At 41.0% G+C, this 17,298-nt stretch overlaps 1 protein-coding gene across 1 annotated transcript in view; it reads right to left on the bottom strand.

The window, feature by feature from the left end:
- RBM6 (RNA binding motif protein 6) overlaps positions 1-17,298 on the bottom strand; it is a 689,827-nt gene that overhangs the window by 125,658 nt on the left and 546,871 nt on the right. The window contains exon 10 of the mRNA XM_044078933.1: positions 14,903-15,334. Coding sequence (XP_043934868.1) covers positions 14,903-15,334 — 432 coding nt within the window. The remainder of the gene's footprint in view (positions 1-14,902; positions 15,335-17,298) is intronic.

The raw sequence follows: 17,298 nt of genomic DNA, 5'->3' as shown, positions 1-17,298 counted from the left end.
AACTCTGGTGCCACTTCACAAACCACTATGGTCAATACTCCTGCCAAGCCACTAAGATGTGACCAAATTAGAATGGGAGATCGCCTAAAATGGATGTGAATCTGAACAGACTGATGGATAAATTACTAAACAGGTGTTCACAATTTTATTTATAAGCAGATATACCTCATGATGAAATTGCACATAACATTCCAAACTGCTAAAAACGTAGGTGTTTTGGGAGGAAGCTGCACCGGATTCATCCACACGCTTCTACTTCCTGAAATATAAAGCAAGACTTCTGTACTTTTAAGTGACTGTATATTAGTATATGAGGGATTCCTTCCTGTGGCATATCTAAGGAGGTTTGGCAGTCAAAGCTGCTTACTCACTAATTAGCAGTGATACAGCCGAGAAAAGCACAAACTTAGGTGTGGACAGTATTTTCATTTTTACTGTAAACATTTCTTAAAGCACTACAGTCTGTGCTGTTGATGGACTACCCCTTGGGACAATGGGCAAGGAAATGAAAATGTAGTGAAATGCAGGCCTTAGAAAAAACTGTTTTATCCAAATACACTACTCACAATGATAAAAAAAAAAAAAAAAAAACTGCTTGGTATGGTCAACCACAATGATATGCAGTTCTGAATGAAGTACAGAGAATCCATTTGATGGCCATGTGTACCAAGTTCTTTTAAGGGGTCTTAATAACATTTTCAGTGATTTGTTCCAAGATACGCGAGCACAAAATGCATTTAAGACTGCCATTCTACTCCTCAGTCATGTAAACACAGCTTATTGCTGAATCTAAAATACACCTCATACTGTTTTTCCGACCAGTATAAGGAACATTTCCGTCATGGCATGTTTCAAGTGATAAATGTAAACTTTTCTGGACTAGAAGTAATTTTACTTCTGATGAACGTAGTATACATATACTTTGGGTATGTGTTATATTCTTCTTTTTGAACAGATACCATATACCTACCCCAAACTTAAACAGAGTACAAGTCAGCATGTCAGACGGTTACTGTACTGAAAAAGCTACATGCCAATCTCAGTTTGACAGCACTTAAAATGACTAAGGGAATTATACTAAGTTACCTGGGTGCAAAAATACACCTAACAGTGAATTTTACCCTTAGCAATTTAAATATCGTGCAGTGTAGAATGTCAGCCTATCAAACTACCCCTTTTTCTACACTAAGTATTGAGAGTTTTGGCCATGGCACATTTTAACTGAAGAGGTCCCCTTTTAAAGAGAAGTATACATGATTTTTACTTCTAATATAATGACTACTCAGTAAGGATGTAGTTCAGTTGGGTGCTCCATTTCTCACCCTGAAGAGAAATATCCACCCCTAATGGAAACAGTATAATGAAATATACAGACTGCTACTATGTAATGACTGTATATGTCTAAGAGGCAGTAGCTAAACCCATTTGGATACTCAGGAATAAAACACAAGGACTGCCCTTCTACCGTTAGGAAACTGACCCCCCCCCCCTCCCACTGCCCTTAATGTAGTACAGGAGGTTTTGATCATTGCATTTTTACAGTCACAAAAAAATCCCTTTTCTAGAAAAATGTCCTTGTCTTTTACTTCTAACATAATATCAACTCAATACAGATATATTCTGAACATGTGCCATACTACTACAGCTCATACGCCAAGCTTACAACCTACTGAACTTCTAGAAGCTCGGCCACGACAACTGTATGCTGAGATTTTCTGCTACTCATGTATGCATTGAGTGGTTATCTACACACATACATCATCATCAGACTATTAGGGGCACTTAGCACATTTGAAGATTGTCGAATAACGGAGTAGTGTAACACACACATCACTTTTTTATGACTGAATTTTACTTCTGGCACCACATTTGCTTTGGAGACAGACTATGGAACATAACTGGATCAGACATTACACTGCTGAGCATGCAGAAGTATACTCTAAATAACCTATATGAAACAACGCAATGACGACTCTTGAATGTCTTCTGCCGCACTCAGTTTTTTAACTTTATATACATTTTTCTATATTCTTTTCCCTCTGTGTCTGCATCTTTTAAGCCTCCCAACTACTGGTCTCAAGCCCATTCATTTCCTCCCCCTTAGTAATTCCTCATGTAAAGGCAAGAGTCAGCTGCACACCATTATATAGGCAGCCATGAAAGTGGTTTGTTCTTCTGACAATGACAATGTTTCTGTATGAGGCCAGAACCCCTCCCCTGTTGGCTGATGTAAGCAACTACATCCTCATAGGGCACCCTACATCCTCCTTGTACATGTGGTTTCTTTTAACCACACAAATATGAGGATTAATTCACCAGCTTGGAATATCCAAGCTTAGGCCCCTGGTCTTAGCCATTTATAAACCTTCCCTTGCATGGCAGCATCAGGTGAGTAGAAGCCACCTCTCTCTGCAGGATGGGTAAGCTAGTATCAGATGCTTACTTCCAACCTCCTCTGTCCACCTTTTCTGGCAACTGAACTGCTATTCAAACTTGGGCTGTATGGAACAAAATTAGGTCTTCATCCCTTTATGATACAGAACTGAAGCTGAAAAGTAAGGCATACAAAACAGTGATGTGACCAGTGCTGCTGTACAGTACAGAAACCTGGGCAATAAAGGTGCCTGAGGAAGTTAGAAGTGATAGAGACAAAGTGCCTGAGACAAACGGTAGGATGCACACACTGTGGGACAGAAAGAAATGAGGACATCAGAGTAGAAACAATACTTCCAATTGCAGAGGTCAGACAGAACAGATTTTGGTGGTTCTCACACATGAAAACAATCTGGTGAAGAAATTTTGGGACAGACAAAAAAAGTCAAGAGAAAAATGAGGGCATCCAGCAAAGAGGAAGGTGAACTGTGTAAGAGAAGACTTGTCCTGTCGAAGAAGCTTGGGGAGTGGCACTGAATCAAGACAGATGGTGACAATTGACATGACGCCCTAACTCCATGTAAAAAAAAAAATGGGAACAGAGGGGTTGGTGATGATGATGAAAAACTGGGCAAACCTGTGACTTTTTTAGTAAGGAATCTTATACTTTTCAAGCTGTTTCTAGTAGTTTGTTCACAGACTACAAATGCAGTAATGAATTCAGTACTAGGTCATGCAAGTGAAATATAAATTGGCAGAGTGATCATGCAAGCTGAATAGTGTCAGTGGTGCAACAGGTAGCACATAGGTTCATAGGTGTTTATTAGTCTAACGACCACAAGAGCATTTTAAGCCTAGCCATGCATCCCAAATCTCTGACAAGTGCTGATACCCTTGATAAGTGTAAGCATGGGCCTGGGAGATGAACCATTTACAGGTTTCCCGTTTGCATCAGAGACATAGGTGCCAAAACAGAGATGAATTTTACACCTTTAGTGCAGAAGGTTGAGAGTTCTATTCCCACATCGGAAAGTTCAACTGTTGATAATGAAGTGTAACATGGGGAGGGGGTGCTGCACTCCTGAGTGGGACATCCTCCAGATGAAGGAAAGAGTAGAGGAAGTTCACAGATGCATTGGCCACCTTCACTATAGTAGAAATAAATACCAACTTGGGTCTCCCCTGAAAAAAGGTCCCTAGCCTAGTGGGATTAACCCGGTCAAAAAAAGAATAAATAATGTTCTTTTCTGACTTTGGCAGGTACATAATGGTCCAAGTTTTCCACCACTCTGCCAAGATCTTAAGTGATGTTATATTTTAAAGATATAAACATTTATTTTCTAATCATAACTTACAATGTTAAGTTGTCTATCTCGCCTTCGTTCTTGCTGTTTGGGTTCGGAGCCGATTCTCGGCTCCGACTTGGCCACCTTCTATAGCTCGAGAGCTATTTACTGGCTCAAAGCTACCCCTTATCCCAGAATGCCCAGCATCAGCTACCCAGATCTCGTTTGCCGCTTCAGCTGCGAGGTTGCTTCCTTACTGGCTCAGGCTTAGTATAATCTTTTTTTATCATATATTGTTGTTTTTCTTGAAAGTTTGTCAAGTAATTGTCTATTCTGTATACAGATAATATTCCTTTATCCCTTTTTTGTGTTCTTGTGTATTTTAGCTTTGTTGGCCGTTGCTCCATAACTCTCAGGCCTTCTGTTCCCTTGAACCCGTTTAAATTAGAGAGTCCCCCCCCCAGATAGCCATTTAAATTAGAGGCTTCCCTTCTATTCTTTAACTGTAAAATAAAAAAAATAAATAAATAAAAAAGCTCTATTTGTCCTTGTTTTTTGTAGTCTAGCTTTTCATTATTGCTGTTGTGGTTGTTGTTACTTTAATGTCTAAAGATACCAAGGTATCTGGCTACAAAAAGTGTGACTCATACCGTCAAAAAATGTCTCTTACAGATGGGCACAGTAGTTGTGTTTATTGTTTGGGCGCTGTTCACCTGCAGGACTCCTGTTCTATATGTCACACTTTTAGTCCAAGGGTCCTGCAGGAGTGCAAAAACAAATTAATCCTTTGGGGATTATTGAAGCCTCAGGATTCTCCGGCTAAAAGTACACAGCCAGCGAAATCCCCTAAGTCTGTCAAGTCGTCGGTTCCACTTTCGGAGCCGACTCCTTTAAGTGTCCAACCAAGTATGTCGGTACAATATAACAAGAGACAGATGGGTACTATCCATCATATCCGGAGGTTACAAAATTCCCTTCCATCAATCCCCCATAGAATCGAAAAAGCCCATCCCAGATGTCCCACCCAATCTAAGGGATCAAGCAGTCACAGAAGTTTCAAGACTGCTAGAAAAAAGTGCCATCCAAGAAGTCTCCGCAGACCAACTAGGATCCGGAACTTACTCAAGATTTCTTTTTAGTACCAAAAAAGACAGGGGACTGGAGACCAATACTGGATCTCAGCAGATTGAACAAATCTGTACAAAAACAAAAGTTCCGGATGGTGACACTACAGTCTATTTTCCCTTTTCTAGGTCAGGACAATTGGATGCGCTCCATAGATCTTCAGAACGCGTACTACCATATCAAGATGGACAGATGCTCCAGGAGATTTCTTTGCTTCCGCGTAGGGGCCAGTCATTACCAGTTCAGAGCTCTGCCCTTTGGTCTCACATCAGCCCCCAGGGTGTTCAAGTGTATGGCAGTAGTCACAGCTCACCTGAGGCGTCAAGAATTCCAGGTGTTTCCCTATCTAGACGACTGGCTTCTGACTGCTACCACCAGGCATCAATTCTTAGAGGCACACGATTATACAATCACATCATGCACTCAACTAGGCATTACAATAAATTTCGAAAAATCTGCCTTGTTGCCCTGTCAGTCTATTACATACATAGGAGCAGAATTAAACACAAAAGAAATGTTTGCAAGATTACCACAGGAAAGAGTTTCCACTATTCGTCAACAAGTGTTAATTCTAATGCAGAGCAAAAGGGTTCAAGTCAGACATGTCCTCCAAGCTCTAGGCTTCATGGCAGCTGCCATTCTTCTTGTCTCATTAGCGTGTTTCCACATGAGAATCCTTCAGTGGCTTCTTTTCACACAGTGGTCTTTCCAGTAACTACCCATGTCTCACATGATCCTGATCACAGAAACATGCAAAAGGCACCTTTCTTGGTGGATGGTCTCCCCACTAGTAATTCAGGGCAGACCTTTCATACAACCCCCTCCTGTAGCCACAGTGACCACGGACGCCTCCCTGATAGGGTGGGGGGGGCATTATCTAGGCAGGACAGTCCAAGGCACTTGGCAACCTGAGTACCATCTGCATATCAATGTCCTAGAAATGAGAGTGGTCCTCTGAGCGTTGCAAGCCCTTCAAGACTCTCTCCCTTCCGGGACCATTGCAATCCAAACGGACAACATGTCAGTGGTGTGGTACATCAACAAACAGGGCGGGACCAGGTCTTACCCCTTGTGTCGAGAAGCACTCAGACTGTGGCAATGGGCGATTTCCTCCCAATGTTTTCTGATAGCAATACACATCCCTGGGAAATCCAATGTTATAGCGGACAGGCTCAGCAGAGCTATCCTCATGCCTCACGAGTGGTCTCTGAATCAGGAAGTTGCGGATCTTATCTTCCACAAATGGGGACAGCCTTGCTGTGACCTATTTGCTACTCCTCTCAACAACAAATGCAGCAGCTACTTCTCCCTTCTTCCTCTTCCAGGTCATATACCCAGAGATGCTCTAGCCCACGATTGGCTTCAGGGACTCCTTTATGCTTTCCCCCTTTTCCCCTAATTCCAAGACTCATACAGAAAGCAAAATCGTTGGGTTGCAAAATGATCCTCATTGCCCCATACTGGCCTCGACAAATATGGTTCCCGTTCCTATACCTCCACCTTCTGGATCAACTGTGGATTCTGGACCCGGTTCCAGATCTTCTGATTCACCAATCAGGCAGGTTGCACAAATCCCTTCAAACTCTCCAGCTCACAGCTTGGTTACTCCACTTCCAACCTTAGCCAGGCTTTCCAATATCTCCCCCCAGCAGTCCGTAATATTATTGTTTCCTCACATAAGTCTACTCCGAGGAAAACGTATGCTAGTAAATGGAAACTGTTTTCTTACAGGGCAGAATCTAGAAATTTGGATCCTTAGCCCCAATCCATGAAATTCTTGAATTTCTAACACAGCTTTTTCAGTCTGGTGCAGCTTCTGCTACCATTAGAGTACAACTAACTGCCATTTCTAATTTTCATATCGGTATGTTTAATTCTAGTATAATGTCTCATAAGCTCTGCAAAGCCTTTATGAAAGGAACATCTCTTCTTAGACCCCCAGTTAAAGATCCACCCCCTCCCTGGGATCTCAATTTAGTTTTAGCCTCCTTAATTTTGCCTCCCTTTGAACCAGCAGCATCATGCTCTTTAAAATTTCTTTCTTGGAAGACACTTTTTCTGGTTGCTATCACTTCAGCTAGACGTGTCTCAGAACTTCAAGCACTATGTGTTCGCCCTCCTTACCTGGTGTTTCACAAGGACAGAGTTTCTCTGAGGACCAATCGATCCTTTATCCCTAAAGTCTCTCAGAGAACAATTTAAATCAATCCATAGATCTCCCAGTTTTCTTTCCTAATCACAACAACAAGGCAGAATACAAGCTCCACCAACTGGATGTGCACAGACAATTGCGTTTTTACCTCCATAGAACTAAGAAAGTCAGACCGGTTACTTCTTTCTTATGCTTTCAACAAACAAGGCCTTCCAGTTTCTAAAGTGACCTTATCCAGATGGTTATCTGATACTATCGCCTTTATTTATCAGTTACGAAATAAAGAGCTACCAGCTAAACCAAAAGGTCATTCCACTAGAGCATTAGCCACCTCTGTAGCGTTTCAGTCTAGGTTGCCCATAGACTCAATCTGTGCAGCTGCCACTTGGGCAAACCCCCACACTTTTATCTCTCATTTCAAGGTAGATATGGGTCTCCCGAAGCAGAGCTTCCTTTGGTTCTACTGTTCTGAAGAGTTTGTTCCAATGAGCCACCCCGGATTTTAGGTGCTAGGGACACTGTCCCAAACAGCAATAATGAAGGCGAGATGGACAACTTAACATAAAGAAGTTATGTACCTACCATAATGTTCCATGTTAGTTGTCTTCATCTCGCCTTCCTTCTTGCGTTCTCCCCTCCTTCCCCCTTCCTAGAGGATTGTGAGGAGTTCCCTTTTGCTTTCACTGGCTGAGCACCTTTTATTACTTCACATGCCAGGTAAATCTATAACTCTTTCCTTGTTTAGGTGTATTGGACAACCAGTTTTAGTAACTGGTTGCTCTACTAATGTCTAGTGTGCGCTATCACAAACGAGATCTGGGTAGCTGACGCTGGGCATTCTGGGATAAGGGGTAGCCTCGAGCCAGTAAATAGCTCTCAAGCTATAGAAGATGGCCGAGTCGGAGCCGAGGATTGGCTCTGAACCCAAACAGCAAGAAGGAAGGCGAGATGAAGACAACTAACATGGAACGTTATGGTAGGTACATAACTTCTTTTTTTCTGCCAGCTCTCAGGAAGCTTTCTTTATCAGCGTAAAAAGTGAAGATATTAGCTACTGCACCAGCTGTGTGTTTTCTGCAAATTATCCTGGAGAACAGTGACTTCCTTTAATGAAGTAATTATGTTACTTAGTATGCAATCAGCAGCATTTACGGTTATCCACAGCCCCTTTACACCTTTATACCTGGAAAGAACAGGCTAAAAATAAATGGCTCCAGTACAGACCTCTGTGGAAAATAATTTGGTTAGAATGGTAACAGATGTCTCCTCACAGCTGTCTCATATGAAAATTTTTCAGAAAGGCCTTGAAATTATCGGCACTAATTTTATGGTTTTCTTCTTCAAAAAGGAAAAAATCCTTGCACGAGGATCTGCTTACTGCAACTGTACTTGCTGAGAGATTCTTTTTTTTCTGGGGACTTTTCAAGCTTGTTAAAAAACCACCATCAGAACTAAAAGTATTTTAAAAATCATAACAAACATAAAACACATTCATGCAGCAAATACAATAAAACCATCCTAAAATGAGTACCTATAGCTGTGGACGTCACCTAGAAGAGAATGACTATTTCCAAAAGCAGTGACTGCAGTAAACAGAACTGAAGGCATGGCACAGACTCTCTATTTCCATTATGGGGAAGAGATGCGCCCATAATATAGATATCCAGAATTCTGGAAATTAATCCAGATGGCTGGATAGCCTCCTACTACAAATTCACATTCATCAGGAATTATACCGTAGAACTGATCCAGAAGATTTAATACTACTTGTTGTAAGAACATATATTTGCAGCTAAATAATGGCTTTGCCTCCTTCTCTCTTCAGCAGTGAACATATATCCTTCACTTTAAAGTGCGCACAACTTTTTATCCTGCAAGGACATAACAGTGATTACGTAAATATATTCCTTCTTGCCTTCACACCCAGCGTACCTCCTCATCTTCAAAGAAATTCACTTTCTGACTACATATATCTAAGGTGTTTAACTAATATCAAAGTGAAAGAAATTTATATATATATATATATATATATATATATATATATATATATATATATATATATATATATATATATATATATATATATATATATATACATATATATATATATATATACGAATTTTAGCTATGATGCAACAACAAATTAGTTTCCATAAATTCCCAACAGCAGTTCCACTTGCAAAATGATAAATAAGTCATATAACCACCCCTCAAGTAGAAACCAAGTATAATGCAGAATTTTAGGCACTGTTAATACATTTACAATTTTATGTGGTACACATTTGCCTATGTAAGATAAAGCAAATATGCATATTTGCTGTGAAATTAATTTAAAAACATCTGCAGTAAGGATGTTACCAAATTATAAAAATAAAGTTACATTCAGAATGTCACTATGTTCTTAATGTATGTCAGAAATCAATTGCAGTCTGTCACATTTAGCTCATTCCGGCTGCAGTCTGTCACACTCAGATATGCAAATTCTAACACAGCATACCTACTCTGATTCTGAAGAGGAGACATTAAAATTCAACAAACAAAAGTTGCGATGATACTTTTACTCACATACGTCCACCCACCCACCTCTGTGTTATCTACAGGAAGAGGTGACATGCTTGAATTTGTTAGTAACGTACACACTTTTGAGAGCTGAACAACAGAATGAGGCTAATCGACCAAGAAACGGCCGTAGTCAGGACCTTCCTTTACTTGACAAACACAACCCATATCAAACACCTTCCATCTCTGAATGTCTGTGTGCAGTAATACAAAATCTGTTTTTCTCAGAGCTAAAGTACTGTATTCCTTTTACCTGGGAATCCCAACCTCGGAAAGACTGCTTGCAGATTTCTGTGCTCTGACTATTGACTGCTACTTATTATCAGCATATTATGCTGGTCATAACAGCTCTGTGGTGTGCAGATTAAAGCCCTGACTGTGGTGCAGTTGACCAGAGAGTTTGGCTAGTGTCTTGGGTGCCTGCAGGAGTTGGCTGTGGAGAATGTGGGGTATGAGGGCCAGTGCCAGCTCGTCCAACATGAGAGAGGGAGTGCCTCTGCCTCACTACAGAGGCAACAGCTAGTGGGAGTATCAAGTGTTTTCATAGTAAGAGCTCTGAGTTAACTAAGCTCATGCTGCCACAGTGCCCTTGTATTAAGTAGCTGAGGGTTAACTAGGGTTGGAGGAATGTTTCCACATGGGGGGTAGACATCACAAGCTTGACGCAGCTGGCAAGGGGAAAAACTGGTGCTCCCAACAGGATAAGCTGCCCCACATGGCCAGCAAGTTGGCCAGCTCCCTACTGCCTGACTCTCACAGTTGAAGAGATGGCTTATGGGGATTCCCAGGGATGAACTCATAGGCAATGATGCACGCAGTTAGCCTGGAAATACCTGGCTCACCAATAGCCAAAAGAAATGAGCGAAAGCAGAACAGCCACTCTGCAAGGGCTTGAGAAGAGGGAAGACAGTGAAAGAACATGTTATCGTGTTCCTGCGGCACACACAATGGCTGCTGATTCACACATTACCCCAGTGTACTTAGCTTACATGAACTGGGTTATGGTGTCACTATTAATAAGAGGTATTTAATCATTAAAGGGATTACTCAGTCAGGCCTCATCATCTGACTTCCCTTCCAGTGCTTTGGATATCCTCTTCATAAGGCTGTTTTCATTTCAGTGAAGATGTTAGCTTGATCTTTGACATTAAAGTGAGAGTCGCCTTCACCATCTTTACTCTTTTAGGTGCATAAGACACTGCCACCTGGACCCAAAGAACCCAACCACAAGACATTGCCCATTTTAGGCCAGAACATTACAACCTTTCTCAAAAAGTTAGGAGGAAAGGAGCAGAAGAATAAAATCTAGAAAAATGTCACCTGTTGTGTACTTATCCAAAACGTCTGGAAAGCAGTTCAACATGGTGTGCTAACTATGCTCTGCAAAGCATGCAAACACACAGACTACTGCAAGAAACTCAGAAAATAGCATTAGCCGCTATTCCTCCTAAACCACTGACATCCTGATGTGTGAAAGGGACACCACTGACGTCTTGATATGTGCAAAAAAGGGAAGAATTCAGTTGAAACCGAGGAGCAGGAAGACAGAGCTCAGGAAACCAGTCCAGCCGTCAGGCTGTTGAATGCAGAAATTCCAGAACTGATGACTGCAACAAAGAATACTACAAAGAAAATCTACATTTCTTATCCCTTAGCAATTAGCTCACTTATTCAAAAGTCTGCCGTCAAGTCAACCAACCTCTTTTTATAGGTGAGATATTCATCCTCCTGGATGTTGCCTTTCTCCAGTATTTTTAAAAACTTCCTTGAAGGGAAACCCAGACAACAGGTTCTTATCCAAAAGTGCATTTAAAAGATGCCCTTTTAATTATCTAGCAAGGGCTGGATTCTAAGCCATGCATCTCTCCTGAAATCTTTACTAGAAAGAGCAGCTGTAGAGCAGACTTCAACAGAGTCATGGTGACACTAGCATGCTTAATCACTTTCAATGTGGCTGGGGAGAATCCTGTAAGTCTCTGCTTGTGTCAGGATGTTCTTCAATCATGTCTTCCATTGTTTCAGAATATCCCCTTGGACACTACGTCAGTCTGGAAATGAATAGCCCTAACACCCAAAGTGGGGAAGTGCAGACCTTCTCCCCAAACCTTAGTTAAACTTTTATCACTGAGGGACCTTATACGGGTACTTAGCATAATGTCTGCAAAAGGCTTTAGTACAGCTATTTGAATTTATCCTACACCATAAAAAACGTATCATGTTTCCTGTGGGCCAGCAGCTAGCTGAGTGTGTGGCTCCACAGAAACATTATCAAACACATTCTTCAAAAAAAATGCAAATGACCAGGAGGGCAGGCTATGAGCTTGATCTTTTGAATGTCTACAACAATTCCAAGTATCTCTAGTGAAAATTCATTAGCTCTATGGCTCCCACTATGAAGTAATCCCACATCAGTCTCTCTACAGGCAATATGGTGGCACTGTCTCATAGGCAGACAAAGACAAGTAAGGGCTCTTCATCTATTTTACTTCTCTTGCAAGGACGGGGAGCAGACAAAGCTAAATGGAAAGGTTCAATGCCTTCTTTCTGCTCTATGTCCAGATTAGGCAACTCCTTGAGCAAAGGACCATTCCTTCTTCTGCTGGCAGAAGCTGTGCCTGAGGTAGAGAGCTTCTTCAGTAGGCAATGAAGGATATGCATCCTCTGTTCAACTGACACATTCTTTAAAAAAGTTCCTGTACTCAAAAGCAGCTATGGTCAATGCAGGCATCTGAGGAACCTCTAGAGACAGTTGATGCTAACTGGGCATTTGGTGCTAATCACAGATTCACTCTGCTAAAAATGACCATCTAACCATGGTTAACTAAGGAACAAGGGTATTACATGGCTAGGCTTGTTAAGGCCCTTGGACCATTAGCCTAGTAATCTCCTATGAACAAATTTCTCAGGAGGGCTGGCAAGCTTTTTAATTTTCCCTAAACCACTGTAAACACGATCTCCTGGAGTACAGCTTCAGGCTCTTTAATGAGAACACTAGGGGGTATCAGGAGGAGGAGAACATTCCTTAGAAGAACGAGTCTTGGCCTGATCCTCTCTAGATGTGTGGGGGGCACGGTTTGATGGGGACACAACTGAAATTTCGAAGGAGGCCTGCAAGAATTGCATCAGTGTTATCTTGCTGTCAAGTCTGTAGAGAGGCAGTGATTGTTTGTTGAGAAAGCAAAAGAACTGGAAGTCAGACACATGAAGTGGGTGGAAAGAAGGCTGCTGTCTCTCAACCCACAGAATCCTTTACAACTGAATTCTTATGCTTATCTATTTTAGTGTGGCAAGTTGACTTCTAGTTTAAAGGAGAACAACGGGATATTAAAGTAGATTGCTCAACCTGCTGTCTCTTTTAGTCCCTGTTATTTAATCCTGGTTCAAAAAATAACCACCACAGTAAAAGTAATCCACTCTACTGTTTTACCTTGTAGGCTTCCTACCATTTTGTACTGTTTTAGTTTCGGTTTAAAACCCCAGTTGAAAAACCTCTAGCTGGCTTTTAATTGCTGATGTCACTTTGCCAGACCTCTTGCTGTAGTTACCAGGACGTCTCCTCCACAAAGTGATGTAACCACTGCCTCATTTGCATGCTCTACAGAAGAGGCAGTGAACCTCCCACATAGTGATGTCAGAGCTGACTTGCCCAGCCCACTCTATTCTAATCTAAATGACAAACTATACTCTCAATTATCTGAACAGCCCTACTGATATGTGAAAGTACAGTGAGGAAGTACTGGCAACAGTACAGTAACAACTGCATGAACAAAGAGCATAAATTTGTAATGACCACGCATACATATTAATTGTATCTTTTTACATAGGAAGCAGATGTCTGCCACAATTAATAGACAACACTACATAAGATTACATTAAGTATGTGATACCTTAATCTTACATTACCACTTAAAAAAACATGCAACTACTTTCATGCAAGTATGTGAAATATATCATGTTTATAGTCTATCAGTTGTTAGCTATTTAACCAGACTGGAAGGAAAGAAACTGGGAGTTTGATGATTTGCAATGCTGTGATTTCTCCCAGTGCAATGGAGCTCAGATCTAAATTTGAAAGCAGGAGGAGTGCAACAAAACGTGCCCTACTGTAAGGGTGGAAAGGCTGTGACAAAACAGTACATTAGTCTGGTCACCTGCTGTGAGCTGTCAATCACATGCAGATAATGGATCAAATTACCCTTAGCACTTTGACAGCTAGGAAAGGTAGGTGTGAAGGGGGGAGGGGAGATACCTTGAAGAACTACAATTCGGGCTTCACAAAATAAATCAAGTTAGCATTTCTAAAAGGAAGCAGCAATAAAATGCACTTTTCAATTATGTTCTGTGGCATTTGCACTGCTTGTGTTTGAAGTAGTCATTGAAAAAGGAAAAAATGTTAACCAAAACTAGGTGACGACAACACAACAGTGGATGCCTGTAAAATCAGTGCAGTGACAGGAGCTTTAGGGAAAAAGTGGCAGACATGATGCAATTATTTAGAGACAATCAATGATTTCTGGGATACGTAGAGGCAGACTAAACAATCAGAATTACTTCAAGATGCCAGACCCCATGTAGTCAGACTCAGAAATTATATATAAAAATTTCTAAAAACCTGTAAATAGTCCCAGAGTAGTGTTAAAATGTAGGAAACACCAAACCATGATGAAATAAACATGTTTTGAGTCTGTGGGTGCAGTTGTCCTTTAAATAGAGGGGAAGATGTTCCTTGGTCTATGGTCAGAAGGCTTTTGCACTTAAAGATCTTAAGGTCCAGGCCCTGTGAAGTATGGTTTCTCTTTAAAAAAATATGAAATGTACACAAGTTTACACAATGTTTTTTTTTTTGCCAAGGGAGAAAAATGTACTGAAGATGATAATCCTCCAGTGGTATCTCCCTCCTGACGGTATACCTATTGGTGATCTTTTCAAGGGATGTCACCTTGTACAATCTCCAAAATCACAGTTAAAAATGCAGTACCAATAATGCAGCATCATAAATACAACTTAAACATCAGAAAGGAGAGAAAATCCCAATTAGGGTTTTTAATACAGTGTTCTGAAGGTCACCTGGATGAAACTAAAGAACACACTCCTGATCATTCTGTCTGGGAAGAGAGAATGAAATATGAAATATATGTGAAGCTAGCTATATATGTTTTTAACTAATAGTCCTAGTGACATTCTCAGACCCACAAAAATGTTGCCCAAAACTCTGGAAGTGAGGCTGGTTGACATGTAAAGTTCACTGCAATTATAAAATAAGTAAATGCAGCTAGCAATCCCCCCAGAAAGGTTGAATTCCAGCTCTACTACATTACACAACTACTACTATCATGTTGGCATAATAGCAGATTGCTAGCCTAAACTTGAATCCCACTGAAAAAACCAGCATCCTAAAAAATCTTACCTGTTGTTCCTGAAGAGTTTTCAAATCCTTTCGTTCTCTGTTCTCCCTCCTTTCTCTCTCAGCACTTTTAGTGCGCTCAGGCCTTGTAGATGCCCTCTTATCTTGACTGCTGTTTTTCTTCTCCCGCTTGCCTCTTGGGGAGGTAGTGTCTCTGGTCCTGGGGGATGCTGTATCACTGGTTCTGGGAGAGGTAGATCTTCCAGCTCTGGGTGAAGCTGAGCGTCTCCTGCCTCGTGGAGAACTTGAACGCCTCCTGCCTCGTGGGGAAGATGAGCGTTTTCCGGATCGAGGAGAAGAAGAGCGTCGTCTTGTTCTGGATGGGGAAGATTTCTTGGCCTTTGGCTCTTCCTCAGATTCATTAGGGACAGGAATATATTTCTTTTCTTCAGCATCCCACGTCAGATACTGCTTTTTTTCAGCATCATAGTGATACTGAAACAGAAAAGATCCACATTATTTAAAGAAATGCAAGTGAAAAAGCTTTCAAAATGTACACTTCCACTAGGCAAGTAATTCACGTTCTGTTTTTGTTTCTCACCTACAAAGGATGCCTACTCCTTTTCATGAAGGGTAAGCTTAGTACGACTTCCGGTACACAATGCTGCTGAAACAAAGAACTGTTTATACTTCTGCTTCACAAATGACAATGATGTAACTGCAGCAAACAGGCAAAACAACGATGGCCGCTATCAAGGGCATCCAAAGAAATGAAAAGACCGAGACCCTACACTTTTCATACTACAGAGCAACGGAATGAAGTCAAATACAAAGCAAATTCAAGGTCAGCAAGCAGTCTGTTATGATATGACAGGCTGAGGTGGATTTAAAGACCGAGACCCTACACTTTACATACTACAGAGCAACAGAATGAAGTCAAACACAAAGCAAACTCAAGGTCAGCAAACAGTCTGTTATATGACATGCTGAGGTGGATTTGGAATCTTTTACTAAACTGTGAGCTACTGACATGGAACTGCTAGTGACTATGTCTTCAAAAGTATTGTTTTGCCATGATAAAAAAATACTCAATTGAGAACTACACTCATCTAGTTTTCTGTTTAATGGGGGGGGGGGGCAGTTTAAAGCATTTATTCTAAAGCCAGTATATCATGGAGACAGTAAATCTGACACCTGTGGCTGTCTCTGAATAAATTATCTTTTCTCCAGTGGAACAAGCAGCACCAACAAATCCAGAACTCGTTGTGTGAAGAAGACAAGATCAAACTGTACATTAAGACTATGCGAATTAGTTGTTTATGATACATGGATTTACATGCTTAGCAATGAGAGTTTACTAAAGTTAAGTGTAAAGCACTGACTGCTTGATATGGGACTAGTTTATTTGTATTGTATAAATATGATTAAAAATGGTTGCATCAGCATTTCAGAACAGTAAGTGCACCATATACAAGGACTGCACAGTACGTAAAAATTAAAAATGCAAAAATAAACTATTCTAAAAAAAACTGGAATTGATTTTAATAATGCAAGAACACAAATGAAAAGCATAATTAAACCTAGAGAGTGGATGAATAATGTAGAGCCAATTAATCAAGGTTCTGAACAAGCCAAGTGGGCCAGTCACGGCTGCTCTGATGTAAATTTAAAGAAAATGACAGTTGTTAGATGGAATATATTTCTTCAGCAGCTTAAAACCAATACGCCATTATCCGTATTTTAACTGAATGTTTTTGGTGCCACCCCCCCCCCTTCCTTGATCATAAAGCCTTATTCCTGTATACTGGTCATATGCTCTCCTTCTTGGTATCTCTGGCATAACTGAGAGAATAGGGTGAGAAAATACCCGAGATGTTTGAGTTTGTCATTCTGCATGGTTAGAAGATTTTTGGTATGCCCATAATTTCCCATGCTGGCAGGTAGGCAGACCACAATGTAACGAATGAGCCACCCATCGTCAGTGCCTGGCAGGTGGCACTCCGTGAAACAGAAGTCCACTAACTTTCACTCACTCTAGAAGGAGCAAGCCTCCATCAATTGCTTACTTTCTCTACTCCCCAGACAGTTCCTGTAGTATCTGACACTTGCAAGTCAAACCCAGTGAAGCCAACAACCTTTTATCCATTAGTTTTAGCTTGTTAAAGCATCCTCAGACAGAAGTATCTTCCTTTGTGAAGGAGTGTTATACGCTACTCCCCCTTCAAACAAAATGTATTTGATTTATTTACTTAGCATTTGTTGACCAGACTATTCCCACTAGGCTAGTGGCTTCTTTTCAAGGGACACCTGAGGAGGTATTTATATTAATACTAAGACAATCTGGCTAAAGCATCTGGGAACTTCCCTTACTCTTTGCAACAGGTACCACAGGATTTTATACATACCCATGAGCTACCACTAAGTCAAGCAGATGGGACCTCCGAAGGATGATATACCCA

The sequence above is a fragment of the Protopterus annectens genome, chromosome 7.part1 (genome assembly GCF_019279795.1).
Source record: "Protopterus annectens isolate FY-2018-M chromosome 7.part1, PAN1.0, whole genome shotgun sequence".
Taxonomy (NCBI): domain Eukaryota; kingdom Metazoa; phylum Chordata; order Ceratodontiformes; family Protopteridae; genus Protopterus; species Protopterus annectens.
Note: the sequence above shows the minus strand (reverse complement) of the source record. Positions and strands in the feature narration are given on the sequence as shown.